Raw genomic sequence first — 24,860 nt, 5'->3', positions numbered from 1 at the left:
CAAATAGAGCTCGATCCAAGAAAGAAATTATGTCTTTTTTTTATTTTGTGGACTGCCAATTTGTATTGGAATATACTGAAAACGGGTGTTTGAGTCGGTTTTCAGTATATTCCAATACAAGTGGAGCTCGATCCAAGAAAAAAATTTTGTCTTTTTTTTATTTTGTGGATTGCCAATTTTGTATTGGAATATACTGAAAACGGGTGTTTGAGTCGGTTTTCAGTATATTCCAATACAAGTGGAGCTCGATCCAAGAAAAAAATGATGTCTTTTTTTTTTATTTTGTGGATTGCCAATTTTGTATTGGAATATACTGAAAACGGGTGTTCACGTCGGTTTTCAGTATATTCCAATACAAGTGGAGCTCGATCCAAGAAAGAAATGATGTCTTTTTTTTTATTTTGTGGACAGCCAATTTTGTATTGGAATATACTGAAAACGGGCGTTGTAGCTTTGCGGTATCTTAACTTTAAATTAATAAACCTAAGAATACATCACTGCGAGTGGACTGTAAAATTTAACCTTTATTCGTGGTTTGAACTTTCGAACACAACACAGCACAAAGTAAAACGACAGAGTTACAATTAGCGGTTTTTAAGAATGCAAGAACAAAATGCGAACTACGCATACAATCTGCGCATTGCGAAATAATATCTAACAGACAGGCAGAGAGCTCTGGTGGCTGAAACATTCCGCCCGGCGTTGAAACATCGTTTCAAACTAAATAGCTTTTACAAAATGAAATTATCATAACAATATTAAATTATGCAAAAATGTATCATCAAAATATTCACAAGAAAACATAATATGTAATTATGCAATGAAACTAAATTTTTCTCAAAACAGATGCACAGAAGCCTTGATACAATTCAGGAATTTATATAGCTAAAGCAAAGTACAAAGTTATAATGCTTTAGGAAAAAAAACTTAATCATTGATAGGCAAAACACTAAGTTTGTGAATTGGCCTTTTCAAAACTCCGTTAGCGGTTTTGATCTTCACGATACGCACAATATTATCTGAGCTAGGAAAATCTTCCAGCACCCTTCCTAATTTCCATCGTAGCGGGGGTAAATTGTCTTCCTTTATGATAACTAAATCATTAACCTTTAAATTAGGTTGCACTTTCAACCATTTTGAACGTCGTTGTAAATAAGAAATGTATTCATTGGACCATCTTTTCCAAAAGCTTTGAAACATTTTCTCAACAAGCTTCCAACGTTGCAATATAGGAATTTTTTGATCGTGTAAACTTTCTTCTGGTAAGGCAGTTAGCGGGGTACCAATTAAAAAATGGCCTGGCGTAAGTGCAGAAAATTCTGATGGATCTTCAGACAGTGGACACAACGGTCGCGAATTTAAACAAGCTTCAATTTGAGCTAGCAATGTCATAAATTCTTCTTGCGTTAGAAGTTGTTCACCCATGGTTCGCTTGAGATGTAACTTTGTAGATTTGACTGCAGCTTCCCATAATCCTCCAAAATGTGGCGCTGCGGGAGGATTAAATATCCACTTAATACCTTCAGTAGAGCAATATTTATTAACCAATTCATTTTCCTTCAAGGAGTTTATTACTCTTTTCAATTCCTTATCTGCAGCAATAAAATTTGTGCCACAATCGCTATGCACTTCTATCGGTTTTCCTCTTCGAGATACAAAGCGCTTCAAAGCGGCAATAAATGATTCTGATGTAAGATTACCTACTAATTCAATATGTATAGCTCTTGTAGTAAAACACACGAATACACAAATGTAGCATTTCATTGGTTTTACTCCTCGACCTTGCCTGGGCTTCACTTGAAATGGCCCGGCGTAGTCAATTCCAACTTTGGAGAAAACCTTTGACGGAACGACTCTAGACGATGGTAAATCAGACATTATCTGGGTAGATGTTTTAGCTCGTACACGATGACATTTCACACATTTCCAAATCTGTTGTCTTACAACTGACCTAGCGTGGATTATCCAATATTCTCTTCTAATTACTGATAGCAATAGCAGGGGGCCTGCATGAAGATGGAATATATGAAAATGATTCACTATAATCTGTGTTATGTGATGTTTCTTGGGCAACAAAATAGGATATTTTCTGTCCTGCACGATGTTGGATTGTCTTAATCTTCCTCCAACGCGTATAAGTCCATTCTTATCGATAAACGGGTTCAAAGAAAGGATCTTACTATTTTAGTTTAACGGTTGATTCTTTTTCAGAAGATTATATTCATTAAAAAACTCATCTATTTGAACTACTCTAACAATTGCATTTCTAGCGTATTGCAATTCTTCGGTTTTAAGGTAACCCTTAAGTCTTGTTGCGGTAGATTTAGCTGAATTATTCGCAAACCGAAAACACCATGCGATGATTCTTTTAAGTTTCAAAAATGATGAAACTTCATTAAGGACTGGAATTTGCGAAGCGACTGTTCCAACTGAACAAGAAATATTTTTCCGTTGTTCCCTTAAAGACTCTTCTGAAAATGGTAAGTTGATAGAGAACGGAATATTATTTGAATTAAGCCACTGAGGACCTGTCCACAACAAGTCATGAGTAGAAAGCTCTGAAGGCAAAAGACCTCTTGATGCGCAATCAGCTGGATTCTCCTTTCCTTTTATGTGATTCCAATGCGATGAAGGTAAGACTGATTGAATTTCTGAAACGCGGTTGGCTACAAATGTTTGCCAGCGTGTTGGTTCTGATTGTATCCAGGACAAAACTATCATTGAATCACTCCATGCGTAAATACTGTCAACATGAATTTCCAATGAATTCTGCACAGCTTGAACCAAATGCACTAATAGAACTGCAGAGCAGAGTTCTAAACGAGGAATAGAGATTACTTTCAGGGGAGCTACGCGAGTTTTTGATGTTAGTAGCTGCACCGAAATTGAAGAATGATTTGAAGACTTTAAATAAATTACTGCGGCGTAAGCTTTCTCTGATGCGTCACAGAAACAATGAAGTTCTATAGTTGTAGATTTGGGCAATAATACTCTCCTAGGAATATGAATGCATTCAAGATTTGCGATATCTTCACAATAGATTTTCCATCTTTGATTGATATCATCTGGCAAGGGATCATCCCACGAGATTTGTAATTTCCATATGTCTTGAAGCAAGATTTTTGCTGCAACTATAAAAGGTGCTAACCAACCAAGTGGATCAAAGATTTTCGAAATAGAAGATAAAATTATTCTTTTAGTAGAACACTCTCTGTTTTCGAGATTTCCAAAGTGGCAAGTAAACTCGTCTTGCGTTGGATACCACTCCAAACCCAATAATTTTATTGATTTAGTATCAACTACTGTACATGAAGAATTTGAGTTCCGAGCACTCAAAGCAGTTTCCAAAATCGAGCGATCATTAGTACACCATTTATGCAATTGAAAGCCCCCTTTTTTGTAAAAGTTCACTCAGTTGTGAAATTAACTCTACTGCGTCTTCTACTGTGTCTGAACCAAATAGGACATCATCAATATAACAATTGTGTAATATTATTTCAGCTGCCTTTGGGAATTTAGTTCCTTCGTCAATTGTTAGTTGTTTGAGTACGTGAGTAGCCAGGTATGAAGCGGAAGTAGTGCCGTACGTAACTGTGCACAACCTGTAAGTTTTAATCGGCTTCGATGGATCATCTCTCCAAAATATTTTTTGGTAATCGCGATCTTCATCATGAATTTGAACTTGTCGATACATTTTCAATAAGTCACTAGTAATGGCTATGGGATAGCATCTAAACCTCAAAAGAATAGTAAATAAGTCGTCTTGTACCTTGGGACCATTCATTAGCGTGTCATTAAGCGATATCCCTGATGTAGTTTTGGCACTAGCATTGAAAACGACGCGTAATTTTGTGGTAAGACTGGATTCTTTTAGCACGTGATGATGAGGTATATAATAATGAAAATTTACTTTATCTGGATTATCATCGGATAATTCTTCCATGTGTCCAAGTGATAAATATTCGGACATGAAGTCTTTATACTGTTGATATACTTCAGGAGTTTTTATTAATTTTTGTTCCAGACTAAGAAACTTGCGAAAGGCTGATGGTCTGAAATTACCCAACTCATTTCTTTTAGGATTGAATGGCAGTTTTACTGAGTAACGACCCTTTTCACTACGCACGTGATTTTCCACGAAATGATTTTCACACAATCTTTCCTCTTTAGTTAAAGGTTTCGATGTGGGAATTTGTTCCAAATCCCAAAATGATTTAACTAATTCCTCCGTGTTTACGTTTAGCGTATTGACTGAAACCTGCTTACGGTTTGGGAATTCAAAATGTGTAGTTCCAGCAATTATCCATCCTAACTTAGAACAACATGCAACTGGAAGATTTTTGCCCCTTTTAATTACCTCGCCATTTATTAAAGTAAGGAATACATTAACTCCAAGTAAAATATCAATTTCTCCCGATTCATGAAATGTAGGATCTGCTAAAGTTAAATCCTGGAAATTTTCATATAAATTCAAAGGTAAAGTTACACTTGGAATGTTTCCTGTAATTTTGTCTATTATGTAAGCGGATGTTGAAATTCTGTAATTAGTATTAAAATGAGGTGTAAACAACAAGTCAACTTCTCCAGTAGTAGTTGTATTGAAAGTACCTAAGCATGACACTAATATCTTCGAATCCTTTATGCTCAATCCTAAATTGATAGCTGTTTTCCGACGAATGAATGATTTTTCACTACCTGAATCTAGTAAACATCTACAATTTATGAATTCCTGGTTTGAGTTTTGAACCTTAATTAAAGCAGTACACAAAAGTACATGACTACATTTACCATTAGCATGAGCTACAAAATGTTTATTTTCATAGTTGTTTGCACAAACAGTTGGAGAACCCTCACTCAAGTTGTTTTCTGGTTTAATTTGCGATTTCGGAACAAACACTTGTGCTTCCGGTGAAGGGAATCTAGATGCATTTTTTGGTTTGAAATTATTTTCTAAATGCAAAATGCTATGATGATGCTTAAAACAATGCTTGCAGGTGTTTGCACTCTTACACATTTTAACTTTATGGACATTAGACAAGCAATTAAAACAAAGTTTATTAGTCTTAACAAACTCTATTCGTTTTTGCACTGGTAAATTTAAAAAATTAGAACACCTGTATAAAAAATGATCTTCTTTACAAAATAAGCAGGTAGAATTAGTAATCAGAGAAGTAACCCTATTATACACTGGTTTATCTGATTTATGCGTTTTACTAACTAAAGGTTTACTGTTCTGTAATGTTCTAGCGTAATTCTTCAAAAATTCTATCAAGTCATTCAACTTTGGTATTTCATCTTTTTTTAATTGACGCTCCCACCATAACTTTGTCGAAACGTCAAGTTTTTGCAAAATAATATACAACAACAAAGTATCACTAAAATTATCTATCCTTTGATCTAATATTTCCAATGAGCGAGTTATTTCGTTTACGTTATCTACTAAACTTAATATCGAGGATGCAGATTCCGTTTGTAATTGTGAAACGTTAAGAATTCTTTTAATAAAAGCAAATATCTGTTCTCTCTTATTAGAAAATCTCTCTTCTAGTAAATTCCAAGCAATACTGAAATTTTGATCAGCTATGGGAATTGACTGAATAATGCGATAAGCATCATTTTTCAAAGAACTCTTTAAATATTGTAATTTTTGAGCTCCAGAAAGATTTGAATTGTTGCGAACACTAGCGTTAAATAAATCTTTAAATGTTATCCATTCAGTTAAATTTCCGCTAAATGTGGGTAAAGATAATTTCGGTAACTTTAAACTTTCAGAGATTGATTCAGATACGACAGGTTTGTCGCCATTTGCATTTACTACCTTGTAAATCTTTAACTTACGAATAATTTTTAAGTGAACCTCCTCAATTTTCTCTAAAATCGACTGTTCTTCGTCAACGAAAGTGTCTATTTTTTCATCATCACAATTTGTATAAATTTCTCTAAATAGAGATTTAAAATCTTCCTTAAAGATTTTACATTTTTCTAAGATTAATTCAGCTTCAGCATTATCTAAGTTATCATAATCTATTCTCTCAATGAATTTAGTTTACTGTGTTTTCAAAATTTTCTTTCGTTTTTTTTCTATATCTGACATTTTGAAAGTATTCTAAATTCTCGATTTTACTAATACTTTAAACACAACAATAGTAGCAATAAGGAAATCTCAAATGCAATTAAAATGCGTTAGCTATTTCACTCACCTCGAACATTGTATGCATTCCGTAAGTCTTGAGAATTCTAAACCGAAATTGCATTATCAACTCCATTACGGACACGTAGAAAATTGCATCTTTCAAACTCTTTTAATATATTTATTTATTTATAATGTATATATTACATTTTATATTAATATAAACCAGACTGTTTTATTTAGTTTTCATAGTATGTAAACCAAACATCTTTAAAATTTGACAGCTGATAATCTAAACGTTTGTTTCAATCTATATAAGGTAAAATATCTTTGTAAAGCATTTATAATTCACAAAGTTGGAAAAGCACCAACAACACCCGGTGTTGGTTAAAACCAAGGAGGTTAGAAATAGACCTTTTAGAATTATAACCTCCTTGGTTAAAACCGCTTGTAAAAAGAACAGAAGGATTAGTTCTTTGGTTTAACCGTAACCAGCTTGTCAGAAAAAGCGGTTTGCTTCTGTTGCTGTATAGAATATTCTTCGAACCAGTGAGAATTTATTTATACTCATTAATCTTTTACTTATTATAATGTTTAATAGTATGGTAATATAATGGCTTAAGAGTTTCCTTAGTGTTAATCAGTTGTTTAAAAATGGTGTTTCTGCCTTTTAACAGCATGGTTCATTTTTTTAGAAACTGTACATTGTATTCTTCACGAAGTATAATTTAAGAATTCTTTTGATTTTATAGTGCATTACAAGGAAATTTGCATTTTTAGACTTTTATGGATTTTATATGGAGACATTTTTTTATTATAAATTGCAGAATTTTTTATATTTTGTCTCACCTTCATTTAATTTCTAGCAAAGTACGGAGATTGTACTATAATACCATTTTCAAATGCTTCCATTTTCCTTCAGATGTCTCGTGAATCTAATAATGAGGATCATTTTCAACGATTTCTTTTGTAAAACTGTTTTCAAATCAATACCTTTAAACAGGACGTATAACTTGAATTCCATTTTCTACCTTGTTTAGTGAAGAGTTTCATTTTCTGCTTGTAAACTATTTGAATTCTAAAGGAGATATGTTCATATTTCAATTAAATGAAAATATTGCTTAAAAAAATAGAGTTAGCAGTCAAAATGATATAAATCTGCGGTAAAAGTTTACAATTGGGTGCCCCTTGTCTTTTAGCGATTCTTTTTTGACGCCAAGATCAGCGCCAGGAAGGCACAATTTCAAGATGGCCGCTACACAAAACCAAAATAACAAGTCAAAGAATTCCACAAACTTAGTGTCCATGTACACATCAATCTGTTTTCATTTAAAAAATCCTAGAATTGCACAAACTAGGCATTGCGCATTGCCTTAAATTTGTCCATGTACACATCAATGTATTTTCATTTAAATAAAATCAGGAAGCGAAAACAAAGTTAAAACTATCAAGGTAACAAAAAGTGAGTTTGCATCGCTAAAATTTTTAAAAAATTGTTGCTAATCGAAGGGGCTCCCAATCTACACTAGAGCCAAATCGGTTTACAAAATAGCAATAAAAAATTTTTAAAGCGGTTATTTTTATACTTCCCGAATGTTGACTTCTGCATGTGCAAAAGTCTTAGATTCAATTTTGTATTCATTTATGATTAGTTTTCATGTTTTTAATTGAATCTGTTATTTTACCTTTCTGAATTCCAATTTTAATATTTTAAAATTTGTCTGAAAAACATTAATGAGGAGAATTCTACAGTAAATACCTGAAATCTGTAAGCTGCAAATTTCAGATGAAGGTAAATTATTTGCATTTTATTTAAATATACTCATAATTAAAAGATCAGTAGTGATTATGCTTAAAGTGGCTTGTCCAGTACTAAAAAAAAGTAAAAATTTTTAGCAACTGACAAAAATTTTCATACCAGAAATTTTTTCTTATTGTTATAGTTCTTATCTTTTATACTGTTCTAAGAAATTCATTTCTGGAATATCAATTCCTAGTATTACTTCTAAATGTTGTAATTCTTTAGAGTGTTGTTATTTGTTCTTCTATAATTCTTTCTTTTTAGGTATTAAAATGTCAAGCAAAAAATCCCGCAAACAGTTGGCAGATAGTGATTCTTCGGATTCTGGACCAGATGACGTATGTAAAAAGACTTTTTCTTACAAGTAGGATAATTAATTTTATTGCAGAATTTGTCCATTAATTGGAAGATAAATTACAAAATTTTCTGAAACTTTCACAGCCTGGGATGTATATGATAATTTCGGTAAAAGTATATTTTACGGTACCCCCTGTCAAAACTTGGTGGTACATGGATACCGAGTTTGTGCAATTCTTTGACTTGTTATTTGGCATGCCGGCGAATTTTGCGCCAAAAATTGCCGCTACACAAAGACAAAGAATTGCACAAACTCGGTATCCATGTACACATCGACCTATTTTCACTTTAAAAAAAAAATCCTTGAATTGCACAAAAACAGCATTGTGCACTCTTTTGACTTTATCCATGTACACATTGACCTATTTTCACTTAAACAAAAATTCCAAGAATTGCACAAACTTGCACACTCCCTTTACTTTGTCCATGTGCACATCGATATATTTTCACTTAAAAAGTCAAAGGAGCACCCAATTCTACAATACAAGCAAACAAAAAATGCATAATCTCAATAAACTACAGTTTAAACCAAACAATAAAATAACATAAAAAAAGGAAAACATGTTATACATTTAAGCACTTCAAAAAGCAAATATCCACTTATCCTATTTAGAAGTTCCTTGTCTTTAATCTGTGGCACACAAAATTCCTTAACAGCATCCAAAAACTTCCTAAAATTATCTGAACTCGAATCTGTATATATATGCAATTGCCACATCTGAACCTTTCTTTCTTCAAATCCATCTAAACGGTTTTTATGTTCGACTAGACGCATATCCTTCCTACATGCAGGACACTTATAATGGCTACGAATTAAAACTTCATTTACACACCAGTTAATTAACGCTCTTTTCCCCTTTCTTTCCAAATCGTACAGAAACTTCAAATTAATCATACTACGTTCAGCCATTCTATTGTCTAAAAAAAAACTAACACACACCACAAAAGCACTTACAAGACATCCCACGATTCAGAATTTCCCAGAATCTTGCACCCGATTATGTCACAATAGGATTTCCATAACATTCAACTACTCAGGCTACCATACATGAAACAACAACTTGATGATAAATGAAACAACTTCGCCATAATACAAGGGGTACCTTAAAATCTACTCTAACCATAATTTCATATAGATTTTCACATTTGCTGAAGTTGTGCGGTAAAAAAGGCAATTCTAGCTCCATAGGAATTGGAGAAATAGCTAGTATGCAGCAAATAAAATGTTATATTATGAATTTATTAATCAAATTATAATGTAATTAATATCATTATTTGAATTGAAATTGCTCGAAACAGCAACTAAAAATGCTAAGTGAAAAAGCCATTTCCCATCATGAAACAAAACTTCCTCATGCATTCCATCCTCCATTTTTCACGATACTACAGTCAAAAGTCGTTAATTCGGACACCCATAATCCGGAATGATCTATAATCCGGACCTCAAAGTTAAAATCTTTCTGCACATGCGCATAGGCGTTTTTTACGTGCGCGCAAGACATTTAGGACTGCGCATATGCGTCTGCGCAAGCGCAGATGTTGGAAAATACAGGGGTTGGAACAAAATATGGAAACACCTTTAAAAAAACATGTTTCTTTGCTTAATATGGTGTAGGAAACCCGTTGGCATCCAAAACAGCTTGCAGTCTTCTCGGAATGGATAAATACAGTTCCTGTATGTTTGCCAAGGGAATATTATACCATTCTTCCTGCAAAACGGTGGCAAGTTCAGATAACAATGTTGGCGGGGGATAACGAGAACGCACTTTCCATTCCAATTTAGACCACAAAGGTTCGATAATATTCAGGTCTGGTGACTGTGGTGGCCAGGGGAGATGGGACAACTCATCCTCGTGCTCAGAAAACCAGTCCTGGACAATGTGAGCTGTGTGAACAGGGGCTTTGTTGTCTTGGAAGACGCCATCACCATCGGGGAACAAAGTTTGTACCGTGGGAGGAACTTGATCGGCCAAAATGTTCACTTGTCAGTCTTGGCAGTCATGTGCCCTGACACAGTTATCATGGGGGCTAGCAGAGAACCATGATATGGCTGCCCAAACCATAACAGAACCCCCGCCATGTTTCACTCTTGGCAACAAGCAGTCTGTATTATAGGCTTGAGATGGCGTTCTCCAGACGTAAACTCGGCCAGAAGTGGGAAACAATGTGAAAGAAGACTCGTCAGACCATATTACTCGCTTCCACTGCTCTATAGTCCAGGCTTTATGACTTAAACACCACCTTTTCCTGTTACGGGCATTAGCATCACTGATGAGTGGCTTCTCAATTGCAGCACGGCCAGCAATTCCCTGTTTATGAAGCTCCCTTCTAATTGTTTTGGTACTCACAATGTTCGGTAACACAACATTCATTTCAGCAGTAACTTTTGCAGCTGTGGTCTTCTTATTTTTCGTCACAATTGCCCTTAATGATCGTCTGTCACGATCACTCAGGACACACTTTCGTCCGCGCTGTGATTTAGCAGATGATGTGTGGAATAAATCTTCGATACAGTACCTCTTGAAACACTAAACACCTCGGCTACCTTGCTTACGGAAGCACCTACCATACGTGCTCCAACAATTTGCCCACGTTCGAAGTCTGTTAACTCTGACATAATGCAATGACAACCTCACATAACAGTACTCCGACAACAACTGAACTGTTTAGCACATTTACGAAGTTGTATAGGTGGTGTCAGTAGTCAAAAACGCCAGTGCCACCTATATATTTCATTAAAATCAATCTTTCTTTTCAAACATTCATTTCACAAGGTGTTTCCATATTTTTGTCCATCCACTGTATAACTTATTGTAAACCTTTTACTGCATCATCTCTCCTTGAAATGTTTACTTAGTTTAGTTCTTATTTTAAAGTAATATATTAGTTACTTCTACTTCTTTTTACTGCTACTGTTTGCGTTGAGAACTGACTGTTTCTGCCTGATTGAGATGCAAAAACGAAACGTGATGTTACGTCATATGGAAAGCCGATTCGTGCTGATAGCTGATTGGTTGCCGTGAGATGACGTCATGTCTACTTCTGCTATAAGTATCTATAAGTATAAGTATGTATTATGTAGTACTTATCTGATAATTATTCCTTGGCGCTGCAGCGTTTTCAGAATTTGTGGAGGAGATTTAGTCATGATCCTGAGTTACATCAACAGTACTGTGAAATTATTTGTGATTATTTAAAAGAAGGCATAATCAGCATCATAAATCCTGATACAAAGGAAAATGCTTTAAATAGGCCTATATATTATTTGCCTCATCAGGCTGTGCGGAAAGAAAGTAGTTTAACGTCGAAAACTAGGATCGTCTTTGATGTGGGTAGTCATCAAAATAATGAACTTTCTTTAAATGACTGCTTGTGGCCAGGGGTTAACTTAAATCCAAATCTTTTGGATTTACTAATCAATTTCAGATTTAACAAAATTGCATTTTGTTCAGATGTTAAGCAAGCTTTTCTGCAGATCTGCCTCTCCGATGAACATAAGGATGCAGTTCGTTTTCTTTGGAGTAGTGATGATTGAAGTGTTGATAAAAAGGCCCAATTTACAGACTTACCGTTTCGATCGAGTAAATTTCGGGGTCAGTTCAAGCCCATTCCTTTTAGCAGCTACTATTAGACATCATATTAAAAAATACAAGTAAGATTTTCCCAAAACTGTTGAAATTTTAGACCAGTGTTTTTATGTAGATGATCTCATTTATGGAAGCGAGGATTTTTAAGAAGCACTTGAAGTATCCAAAAATGCCAAGAAAATTATGGAAGAGGCTGGAATGGTCCTCAGGAAGTGGATTAGCAATAATGCTGAATTAATGGAGCAATGGAAGAATGAAGAATCGATACCTATCCTGCAGACGCTACTCTCAGCTTGGGCGCACACCAAACTAAAATCTTGGGACTTTCTTGGAAGACACACGAAGATTATTTAACTATGGATACTAAAAATCTTTTGGAATTTCTTTCTATGGACAAAAATACGAAACACTTCTTACTTCAAGCAATAGGGAAGATATTTGATCCTTTAGGATTAATTTCGCCTTTCACCATTCGAGTTAAATGCCTCATCCAAAATCTCTAGAGTGAAAAAATTCAGTGGGATGAACCTTTACCAAAAGAAATTGAAAAGGAATGGAAGAAGTGGTGTGCTGAACTTCACTTAGAAAATTTGAAAATACCTAAGTTGGTTAATGATTCTGTATCAAAGAAAGATACTGTTGAAATACACAGTTTTTGCGATGCAAGTAAAAAGGCATATGGCGCTGACATATATTTGAAGGTAACTCCTAACTTCAAAAAGTCATGTGGCTCCATTAAACGGTGTAACCTTACCAAGATTAGAACTATTGGGTGCTCTAGTTGCAGCTCGTCTTAGTTCTAAGGTAAAGAGAATCGTGAATCTGAAAAGATCTTCTGTTGAATACCATTGGACAGATTCCAAGATTGTACTTTTTTGGATAAAGGGTGCAAAAACCCAATGGAAGCAGTTTGTGGCAAACCGAGTCAACGAAATCACCAGCTTGACAGATCCCAAGTCTTGGCATCACTGTGCAGGTAAAGAAAATCCTGCCGATCTTCTGTCACGTGGAATGAATGCTGATTCCTTGGTGACAGATTCTAGATGGTGGACAAGTCCAGAATTCTTGATGCAGCCTGACAGTTTCAAGAACTTGTAACCATTTATTCCTGAGATTGAAACCATCGAACAAGTCGAAAAAGAAACTTTGCGGCGAGAAAGGAAAATTCCTTTTGAAGATGAGACTTATAAAGAGACAGCCCTGCTAAATGACAGCTCTCAACATTTTATTGTGGACGACCTCTTAGAACTTTCAAACAATTATTATAAAATTAACCATGTTTTGTATTATATTTTCAGGTTTATTTTCAATTGCAGGAATAAGGTAAGAAACACAGGACCACTGTCAGTGGAGGAGGTAAGAGAAGCCGAAGAAGTGTTGATTAAACATGAACAACGAGTTCTCCTTGAAGGAAAGTAACTGCCAAGTAATATTTCGAATTTATTTCCGTTTTTTGATGACAAAGGAATAGTACATGTAGGAGGAAGGTTGAAGAATGCTTCAGTGCCATATTCTCAGAGACATCCTCCTATTTTACCTAAGGGTTCAAGATTAAGTAAAATTTATTTTGAAAGTTTACACAGGAAATTATTTCATGTTGGATCACAAGGTCTGCTGAATGCAGTGCGCTTGAAATTTTGGCCTTTAGGTGGCCGTAGTCTCGCACGTAAAACAGTACATCAGTGTGTAAAGTGCTTTAAATGTAAGCCCTCTTTTTCTTCACAAATTATGGGTAATTTGCCTTGTGAAAGAGTTAATGTTTTAGCTCCATTTTCTATTACAGGTATTGATTTATGTGGCTCTTATTTAGTGAAATTTAAAAATCAACGTAAAGGTATTCTAAATAAATTGTACATTTGTATTTTTATATGTTTTGCAACAAAAGCCATCCATCTTGAGACACTAACAGATTTGACTTCCAATGCTTTAATTGCAACACTTAAACGTTTTACAAGTAGACATGGCAAATGTTTCAAAATTTATACCGACAATGCTACTAACTTTGTTGGAGCGAATTCAAAATTGAAAAAATTTTATAAGCTCATTAATTCCCCAGACAAAGAATTAGCTAATTATTTTTCGCAAGAAAATATAGATTGGAATTTTATTTCACCCAAATTGCCTCACTTCGGTGGACTTTGGGAAGCTGGGATAAAATCGGTGAAGTACCATCTTAAACGTACGATTGGCAATTTTCATTTCACTTGCGAAGAATTCGAAACGATTGTCATTCAGATAGAAGGAATATTAAATTCGCGACCACTTACTCCTCTTTCTAGTGATTCAGAAAGTTTCGAAGTTCTGACGCCAGGTCATTTCTTGATAGGGCGACCTATAACAGCAATTTCTGAGCCGTTTTTAACGGATTTAAAGGAAAACTGCTCAAGTCGTCGGCAAAAAACTACAAAAGCTATACAACTTATTTGGAAAAGATGGAAGTCTGATTACTTGAATACTTTACAATCAAGATCAAAATGGATGGTTGAAAAAAATTATCTGATGATCGGCCAAATGGTTTTGATTAAAGAAGATTTTCTGCCAATTAACAATTGGCTTTAGGGCGAATAACATCATTGTACCACGGTTCTGATGGAAATGTCCGTGTTGTAAAAGTTCGTACCAAAACAGGGGACTTTAAAAGGACAATTAATAAAATAGCTGTATTGCCCATTGAAGTTTAGCAAGTTGTGTATGTTACTCAGTTGTTAGTAATTATATTGAAAATTATTTTTCTCAATAATTTTGTATTCTTGTTTACAAGTTTTCATGTTTTTTTACGTATTTTATATTTTTCTATACATATTTTATACTTGTTTAGATGAATAACTGAAACTTTAATATTAGTATTTCACAATTAAATTTATGTTAAGTTCTTGCATGTGAACATAGCAAGGCCGGACGGGATGTTGGCGCATTTTTACGCCAACGAATCTCGCCAAATCATTGCCTCCTACGATTGAGGCAGCAGAGCTAAAGAAGAAATCTAACCGGTCTGACGTGAGCAATTACTTGTAACCGAAGCTCACAATTAAATTGTATTTGCTTCACTGTAAATATTTGTATATGATGTTTTTCTAAATAAAATAATTAAAAACGAAGCAGTGAAGCTGGTTCGTCGATAAAAAATAACCTTTAAGAAAAATAAGTTTATTCAGTACTGTTAAAATGAAATTTGGGGATACGGTTATTTTGTTTAAAGATGTGTTATACTCACCTGAACTGAGACGAAATTTAATATCTGGACCTAGGGTGGATATCAATGGAGCAAGATTTTATGGTAAAAATGGGCTAATTAAAGTTACTGATGATGAAAATGAAACTTTGTACAAGGCTAAGTTGATAGGAAGTAACTATCATGTATTCCCGAAAATAGTGAAAAAGGGGGCAAATCTGTAAAATTTGAGGCATCCACAGTTCAGCATAACAATAGTGAATTATGGCATGGTCGGTTTGGTCATATAAATTATGGTGCTATTGTCAGGACTAGTAAGAGACATTCAGTTCGAGGTCTTCCTGTGTTAAAGCACTCACCTAATTTGTTTTGTGAACATTGCCAAATCAATAAGCAAAGACGAATCTCCTATAGACCCTTAGAAGGTATTCAAGTAAAGAGGCCACTTGAAAGGTTTTTTTCTGATGTATGGGGACCTATTAACATTCCAGGTAGGAATAGTGAACGTTATTTCATTTCCTTTATTGACGAATATTCTCTTTATGTGGTAGTGTACCCCATTGTGGAGAAAAGTCAGGTGTTTGAAGTATTTGAAAGGCATATAGCACGTGCGAAAAGATCTTTGAACCTTAGGTTAAAATACTTTAGGACTGACAATGGGCGAGAATATGATAATGATAATTCAGGCCATATTGTAATAAAAATGCTGTAAAGCACGAATTTACAGATGTATATACTCCAGAACAGCATGGAGTTTGTGAGAGATTTAATCAAACAGCTCTCAACAATGTATGTGCAATCTTACATGATAGTGGAATGAGTTCCGAATTTTGGTCAGATGCAGTAATGTATTTTGCATATTCATTTAATAGAATTTGTCATAAGGGCCAAGATAGAACCCCATTCGAATTGTACACTAAGCGGAAACCATCAGTACGTCACCTTAAGGCATTTGGAACGATTGCCTATGTGGGAATTCCAAAGGCTAAAAGAAATTCCAAGCTTGATCCAAAGGCAACAAAGGGCTGATTGATTGGGTACCGTGTACGAACAAAAGGGTACAAGATTTGGTTGGAAAATGAGCAAAAGGTAGTAGAAACCCTAAATGCTACTTTTAAAGAGTCAATTGGAATGCAGAAAAGTGGCAGTGGAGTTTCACTGGGCACCCTTCCTGATTTGGAATCTGAAGAAAGGGTAGAGTTCCAATCTACTGATACTCCAGTTAGCTATTTTCCTGAAATAGAGGAAAGAACCGATACCAATGTACCTTCTTCTACAATTGGCACTGACACTCAATCTACATTGAGACAAGTAACTTGGCTTCGTAAACCTGTTCCAAGGCCAGACGGCACTCGTACGGATGTGTATAAAATCACAATTGCCGAACTTGAAATCGTCGAAAACTCCGAGCCTTAAATAGCGCTTTGAAGTGGCTCCATAGGTGCACGGGATGTGCGTCTGCGCTGAAATTCTAATCATTTGCATATCTCACTTCCGCTAATGCACGTTGTAAATTTCATGTTATTTGCATTTACGGTGGCCAGCAGTGTATATATTGTTGGAAAATGTAACTTATTGTAAACCTTTTACTGCATCACCTCTCCTCCTTGAAATGTTTTAGTTTAGTTCTTATTTTAAAGTAATATATTAGTTATTTCTACTTCTTTTTCTTACTGCCACTGTTTGCGTTGAGAATGGACTGTTTCAGCCTAATTGAGATGCAAAAACGAAACGTGATGTTACGTCATCTGGAAAGCTGATTCGTGCCGATAGCTGATTGGTTGCCATGAGATGACGGCATGTCTACTTCTGCTATAAGTATCTCGCGTCGCTCTGGCTCAACCCTTCTAGTTCCTGCTTTCCTGGCACTTGGGTGTGCGGTTTCCAGCCCCTTCAGAAGGATGCGTGCAGTCCGGTGAATCAAGTTCCTTGGTTCCTATCCACAGGATGACTGTTCCTGAATAAAGTTCCTTGGTTCCTGTCCACAAGATGATTGTTCCATAATAAGTTCCTTGGTTCCAGAGGCTACCATATGAGTGACTGCCGTGGGCGGCATCCATGTTCTTCAATGAAGGCGGCATTTAAAATACATGAGCAGCGATTCCTCGTGTTCAACTGATGCAAACGGAGTTAGGCCGGTTTTGAGTGCTTTCAAGAACTTGATTTAAATTTCAGGTGTTTTCTCGACCGTTGATCATGGACTTTTTGAATGTGTAGCCAACTTCATTTTTAGGCCGCATAATTACTGCTTAGGACATTTTTGTTTGTATTGAATGCCAGTGTTTTTGGAGACCAGGTAAAAATATTATTTGATGAATGATGGTTATATTATATTTTTCCCAAGACTCTGATATTGTTTAAATTTATTTTCTGTGTTTTTATTCTTTATTATATTGTTAATAAATTGGTTAAGTTCGAAACCTTTTATTGTCTTCAATGTCTGCACAACATATTATCTCAGGGAGCTTTTATTGCTACTATTGCTAAATGTTTAATTTTTTAAACTTTGCTTTAGCATCAGCAGAATACGTTTTCGTGTGCGCGTTTAATATATAACGGACGGTATAAGCTAAAATTATCTAATTATCTATTTCAGTTAATGTTGATGATTGTGTTGTTCCTTAATCTTCGAATTGGATCCGGCTTATTATTTTTTGCAGACTGTAAGAGCAATTTTATAAAAGTAAGCTTGAACTTTCGATTATGTCAAATAGAATTTCCGATGCTGGAGCTCCCAAAGGATCTAGAAAACGAAAGTATGTTTCGATGTCCATCAAACAAAAAACGAATTGCTACAAAAAATAGATAAAGGCATATCCTTTGTTTATCTAACCGTTCCGAAATCTGTTTATCAATTTCACGCTGCTCTGCGCGGGGGGAGGGGGGACGCGATGCGCAATGAACTGGAAGTTGATCTGTCAGCACTATCCTTATCTTCAGGGCAGATGTTTTTATTTTATTCAACTTATAATTCCTTACTAAATGTAGTATCTAATCTTGATGTACTCCGTCTTTTACATGATTTAAATCAAATTCCTCGTCATTATAAATATCACGAATACAAATCAAATAGTTTTCTGGTTGCAATTTTCTAATTTCGGCTATGCGTAAGGTATGCTTTACGCATGCGCGCGTTGAAAGAAATGTTTAATAAAGTAAACAAATAAATATTAAGCTTTTTTTTTTTTTTCCCCGTAAATTTTGATACCCTTTAGATCATAATTGCTCATTATTTTATAAATTACGGTTTCATATTTTTAATTTTATAATTTCTGCATGCCATCTTACCAGATTTAAACTGATGATCTATGATCCGGAATTGCCGAAGTCCCGACGAGTCCGGATTAAAGACTTTTGACTGTATTTCATTTAAAAAAATCTTTTGAGAAGTTTCACTCTACATAGCTAGTACACTAAACAATGAAGAATAAGAGCACCATACTCCATAGCTAACCGTTCACAATATAAGTTGGATTGGTACTTTTCTAGTTCACCGACGCAAATCTTGCCAAGCAAACTTTATTGGCGACAACACACAGTATGCACGTGAAAAATGTCGACAAATGTTAGTTCTAAGTATTTATTTTGATGGTATAAACATTTTAATGTCATTTAAAATTTTGTAAAAAAGCCAATAAATAAAGATAATAAATTTGTAAAAAGACATTAATTTAAGAATTTACTATGCTTTCGTAGTACAACATCCTGATTTGCCGGCTCATATCACGTGCCCCAAGTGATCTCATCTCACGTGACCAAGATGCAAGAATTATTTCAGTTCGTGTGAATAGCTTACTCAGAAATTATGTAAAACTGCAGTGCTTTACTTCGCTAGTGCATTTTCATTAGAATTGATGAATTTAACCCTTGACTTTGCCTTCAGATGAGCGGTGTGATTGCATCCTAAATGACTTAATTACCACAAATGGCCTTATGGCATAAAATTGAACTGTCTGGTAAAAATTCTATGTAATTGTATGCCAGTTTTGAAAGAAACAATCAATCTGATAAGAAATGGCTGCGACTTATTATAAAAATGAGGCGTAAAAGGTTACCAGCAAGGATATTGGTATAACTGGATATTATGGTCCAGTTTGGCACATTTTCAAAAATTGCCAAGTCGCCAAATCAGTTGTTTTCGCACATTTTAGAAAATCGCTAACTTATCATATCGCCATATTAGATGCTTGTGAATTTTAATTTTGTAAACATGCAAAAATATCTAAGCAACCTGTAAACATGCAAAAGTATCTAAAATAGGACTTTAAGTAGTAAAACAACGAAAAAGGGGGAAGTGCAAAATCATCCACTGCTTGGTGCTTTTTTAAGACTTGCATATATTCTTGATAATACTCGGTATTCATGTATACATACTAGGTGCCCATGTACAAGACTTGCATATACTCTTGATAATACTCGGTATTCATGTATACATACTAGGTGCCCATGTACATGGATATCGAGTATAATAGCTACCGAGTATCTACTACCAATATCCCGGTCATACGGCAATAGGTCTAACTCGGTATCCATGTACACATCGACTTTTCACTTAAAAAGCATCCTAAAATTGCACAAAAATGACAGTGTGCACTCCCTTTATCCTTTATCCTTGTACACATCGACTTATTTTCACTTAAAACGTCAAAGAAAATTGGTAAAAAGCAAATTCTTCTTACTCTTGTAAAAAGCGCCAAACAAATAAGTGGGCAATTCTGCACCACAATATTTAAAGTTAATATTGTGGTGCATATTATATATAATATGTATTTTATAGGATCAACAATATTAAAAGTTTTTATAATATCATATACCATTTTTAAGACAGTAGCAAAATGGAGTAAAGCATTTCATCACGAAATTTAAGAAACTGTAATAAGCAGTAAATGAGCAATAAATGATCGGAAAGCATTGATTCGTATTTAAGCCAAGAGGTTACCAGATTTGGCATAATTTCGCTTCACTTGGCAACTGGACCATAATCTCCCATCTAGCCATGGATATTCCTTTTGGCATTGATTGTACCAATTTTGGCGACTTTATCACCTGCTCCAGCAAAATGGAAAAGTAGCGTAGGATTCTCTTCAGTGTAACAGTTTTGCTTTAATTTTATTTCCTCATTATTAATTTTATTACCTAAAAATCATAATTTGGCATTTCTTTCGTCTCATAATTTGCCATTTCTTATGTTTGAAGCTTGTTTCGCCAATTTAAATTCATTAATATAATGTTTAAAATTTCCATTAATATAAGAGAGTAGTAAAAATATGTTAATTTAACTCTCCGAATAGCATGGCTTTCTGAATCTGCTTATAAAGACCTGTATTTAAACAATTTATTAGCTAAATTTGTATAATTACTTACTTTATGCTAGTTTTTCACAAACTTCTATTTATCAAGATGATAAAGTAAGAATGTGAAATATTTTAAATTATAAACAAATGTACACCAAGTGACAAAAAATCTCATGACCAGATAAAAATGAACATGGCACTCAGGGTTAGGAGAGTGTATTCTCTTTTGGGGGACTGTTTCTGAATAATTTGCTAAGGGGGATGTGGTAGTATATATTTCTTTGAATATCTTACAAAGTACAGCATTAAAATATTACTAAGCCTCAATGTAAGTAATCGTATACAGTTGCAACAGGAAAGTAATATGCTTATTTCAAGTATAGATCAGTTACTTTGATTAAAAGGTAATTAAAATTTTTTAACAGCCTAGCAAACTTTATGCATGTTATAATTAATAATGAAATACATTTGTTTTTTCTAGGTGAATCCTCCTCCAAAAAAAAGCAAAAATGAAAAACCATCGAGCAGTTCTAATGAAGATTCAAATATGTTCAAAGTAATTATGTTAATTTTGATGTTGCTAATATAATTTAAATTGTAGCAATATTTATAATGCTGTCGCATAGTAATTGTCGTTTATTTTCTGAGAAAAATCCAATTCACTAATTTAGTGAAAGGTTTTTCTGTATTCATAAAATATTTCGACAATAATTAGTGGCATAATTCTTTATTGTATTTCTACCCAATGTGTAAATGTAACAGTTTTTGTGGATTCCAAATTCTATCCCTAGATAATGTTACATCTCTCTTTCTCCCTTTATGACAAAGGGTGTCATTATAGGTACATTAAGTTTGAAAACTTCCATATCTCTCAGGGGCTCACTTTTGTAAGTACGGGTGTGGCAATTCCGAGGTACCCTAGCCCCTCACGGGATCATCTTCTTGTTGAGACGGGTGTCACGATCCTGGAGCCCCAGTGATCTATCTTCTTTTCTGTCTCCTCTGAGATGAAGCTTTTTTCCTTCCATTCTCCCTTATGGTTTTACCTCTTCAGAGGTTGGGGCTCATCATGAGAGACTGGAGCAGCCTTTGTCTCTAGTTTTTGAGTGGCGAGAAAACTGCCACGTGTTTGCAGTGTGTAGAGACTCGTGTCGTTGGAAAGGAGGGTCCTGGTAGTTGAGGGGTGAGGTACTGCCCCCAACACACTGCGTTGGCCTCCGCTTGAGCTAAATGGGTCTCACCTTGTCATCCTCATTGTCAATTCGCTGGTCACTAGCCCTTGTGTCAATGGCTTGGGGATAAGCTCTCAGGAGTACCTGTTTTTGGGAAAGCCGGCTGCAAGGCTTCAGTTTGCGTATAGGTCTAGCTAGCCCTAACTCAGGAGTGTTCCCTTATTGGGCTCCATGGTGGGTGGGGCAGTTGGACCCGAATCTTTATTTCTTTCAACTATTGCTCAATCAAATTTGCATACTTCAAATGAACACAATTATGCCTCTAAAAAGTCAAAACAAGTGATAATGCCAATCTTGATGTAAATTCAATAAGTCTACCTACTTTTCTGGTCATTAACAACTCTACAGGCAATCTCCAAAAGCTGTCTCCATTTTTAATTCAAAAATATGTTCAATCTTGCATCAGAGAGCCAAAGAATATCAAGTGGCTGTGCTCTGGAGATCTTCTAGTTCAAACTGTTTCTTCTGCTCAGTTTGCTGCACTTCTTGAATTGAACAAACTTGGTCAAACCAATATTAATGTGTCACCTTATAAAACACTCAATTTTTCTCTAGGCATTATCTCAGAGATCAGCCTTCTTTTCGTTTCAGAAGAGGAAATAGTCTCCGAGTTCTCTAACCAGAATGTGTGTGCTGCCAGGCGAATCGAGGTGCGCAAAGGTCAGTTGATGATACAAAACATATAATCCTGTCCTTCAAGTGGCCCGATCTGCCTAAAAGTATTAAGTCTGGGTACTTATCCTGCCCTGTAAGACCTTACGTACCAAATCCCCTAAGCTGCTTTCAGTGCTAACGATTTGGCCATTCGAAAATCTCCTGTCGTGGCAAAGTCACATGTGCATGCTGCTCTGTGGAAGGTCACAACAGCGTAAACTGCAATGCCTCGCCACTATGCGCAAACTGTAAAGTGGAGCACACTGTATTCTCATGACTTTGCCCAAAATGGAAATCTGAAAAAGACGTCCAAATTGTCAAGGTTACAAAAAATACAGTCAAAAGTCGTTAATTCGGAATGATCTATAATCCGGACATCAAAACTAAAAACTTTCTGCGCATGCGCCGCGTTGACACATGCGCAGAGGCGTTCACGCGTGCGCGTAAGACCTTTTACGACTGCGCATATGAGTGTGCGCAAGTGCAGAATACGTTTTAGCGTGCGCATTTTATGTATAATGGACGTATAAGCTAAAATTATCTAATTATCTATTTCAATTAATGTTGATGATTGCGTTGTTCCTTAATTTTCGAATTGCATCCGGCTTATTATTTTTTGCAGACTGTAAGAGCAATTTTATAAAGGTAAGTTTAAACTTTCGATTATATCAAATAGAATTTCCGATATATATTTGTTAATATGTAAAGGATCTAAAGCGAAAGTATGTTTTGAAATCCGAAATCTGTTTATCAATTTCACGCTGCTCGGCGGCGGGCGCGTAATGAATTGGAAGTTGATTTGTCAGCACTATCCTTATCTTCAGCGCAGGTGTTTTTATTTTATTTGGCTTATAATTCCTTACCAAATGTAGTATTTCATCTCGATATGCTCCGTCTTTGATATGATTTAAAACAAGTTCCTCGTCATTATAATTCGCTTCCGATAGCGAAGAAACGTGACAGAGGTTATTGAAAACAAAAAAATTTCGATTGACAAATTAGTCGGTGTTCTTGACACAGCAATTATAGGACTTGAATGGCGGAACTTTGTAACTGAACAAGAAATTATGTCTGTTTAATAGAATTAAAGAGAAAGTATTATCACACGAAACGAAGCAAAACTTAAACAACTTACATTGAAAGAAATGTTTAATAAAGTAAACAAATAAATATTAAGCTTTTTCTTTTTGCAAATTTTGATACCCTTTAGATCATAATTGTTCTTTATTTCATAAATTACGGTTTCATATTTTTAATTTTAGAATTTCTGCATGCCATCTTACGAGATTTAAACTTAATCTTACGAGATTTAAACTTGCCATCTTACGAGATAATCCGGAATCGCCGAAGTCCCGACGAGTCCGGATTAACGACTTTTGACTGTATTTCATATTCAGAGGCAAGAAGAATTGTAGCCGGGCAAAAAGTCATACACGAATGTTGTAAAATTTGTTAAGTCCATAGAGACACAAACGACAATACGTGGACAGAATAATCAGCCAGTCCATAATATCAGGATAATAGCTAAAAAACCCAATAATAAAGAAACTAAGAACGACCAACTGGAAAATAAAAATGTAAGTCAATCCTTTCAAGTAAGGATTGGCTCTGTTTTGTCAGACAATTTCGAACAGGAAGAGGATGTGCCTCAAGGGTGCGTTTTAAGCATTACCTTGTTCAGTTTGAAAATAAATTCTGTTTTAAAGGAACTTCCACCTACAGTCTCAGGTTCATTGTATGTTGATGACTTGCAAACAAGCTATCAGAGTGCAGATATGAGATATGTGGAGAGACGGGTGCAAATCGCTCTGAACAGGATTCAGACATGGTGTAAGAATTTTTTTTTTTTTTTTTTTCCCTCCGAAACAGAAGACTGTTTGTATGCACTTTTGTAGGAAACAAAATCTCTGTCCTGAGCTTTATCTTGAAGGCTCACTAATTAATACCAGTGGCATCTGAAATGAAATTTTTAGGAGTTATTTTCGACCGAAATCTGTCATTTGTGCCACATGTCCTGCATTTGAGGAAAAAGTGCTCCAAAACTCTTAATCTTCCCAACGTCTTGGCGAACACCTCTTGGGGTGCAGATCGAGAATCGCTACTGCATATTTATAGGGCACTCATTCGCTCTAAATTAGACTATGGCTCAGTGGTTTATGGTTCGGCACAGCCCTCTGTATTATTGAAACTATTCATTACCAGGCTCTTTGGATATGTTCTGGAGCATTTAGGATGCGTACTGTGCAAAGTTTGTATGTTGACGCATTTGAACCATCTCTCCATTTAAGGCATGAGCAGTTGTGTCTTCCAACTTTTAATGTACTATCATAACCGGGGCATCCTGGGAACACCACTTTGAACAACGTCTTGCTCGTTCACTTGTTTGAAGCACGGCAATCTTGCGGGCCTCCTTTCCTCCTAGGAGTTTCAGCCACTGCTTGAAGAACATCTTTTAACTAACTTGAATACCCAGACAGTGACTTTGATATCGCGCCTTGGGAAAATACACAAATCCAGCTGTTTGATATTTTCCATCATTTGAATAAAAGCAATACGAGTGACATCTACAAACAGCTTTTTCTTGAGCACAGTTTTGATACAGTGTTTACATTCCTATATACTGATGGCTCAAA

General features: G+C 35.3%; 1 protein-coding gene across 1 annotated transcript in view; it reads left to right on the top strand.

Annotated features, from left to right (window-relative positions):
• Positions 1-6,598: 6,598 nt before the first annotated feature.
• Ssb-c31a (single stranded-binding protein c31A) overlaps positions 6,599-24,860 on the top strand; it is a 36,875-nt gene continuing 18,613 nt past the window's right edge. Inside the window, exons 1-3 of the mRNA XM_085810515.1 lie at positions 6,599-6,679; positions 8,196-8,269; positions 20,823-20,897. Coding sequence (XP_085666641.1) covers positions 8,204-8,269; positions 20,823-20,897 — 141 coding nt within the window. The 5' untranslated portion in view covers positions 6,599-6,679; positions 8,196-8,203. The remainder of the gene's footprint in view (positions 6,680-8,195; positions 8,270-20,822; positions 20,898-24,860) is intronic.

This window comes from Stegodyphus dumicola, chromosome 2 (genome assembly GCF_044657685.1).
Source record: "Stegodyphus dumicola isolate Sdum_Otavi_A_Nest chromosome 2, ASM4465768v1".
In the NCBI taxonomy this organism is placed as follows: domain Eukaryota; kingdom Metazoa; phylum Arthropoda; class Arachnida; order Araneae; family Eresidae; genus Stegodyphus; species Stegodyphus dumicola.
Note: the sequence above shows the minus strand (reverse complement) of the source record. Positions and strands in the feature narration are given on the sequence as shown.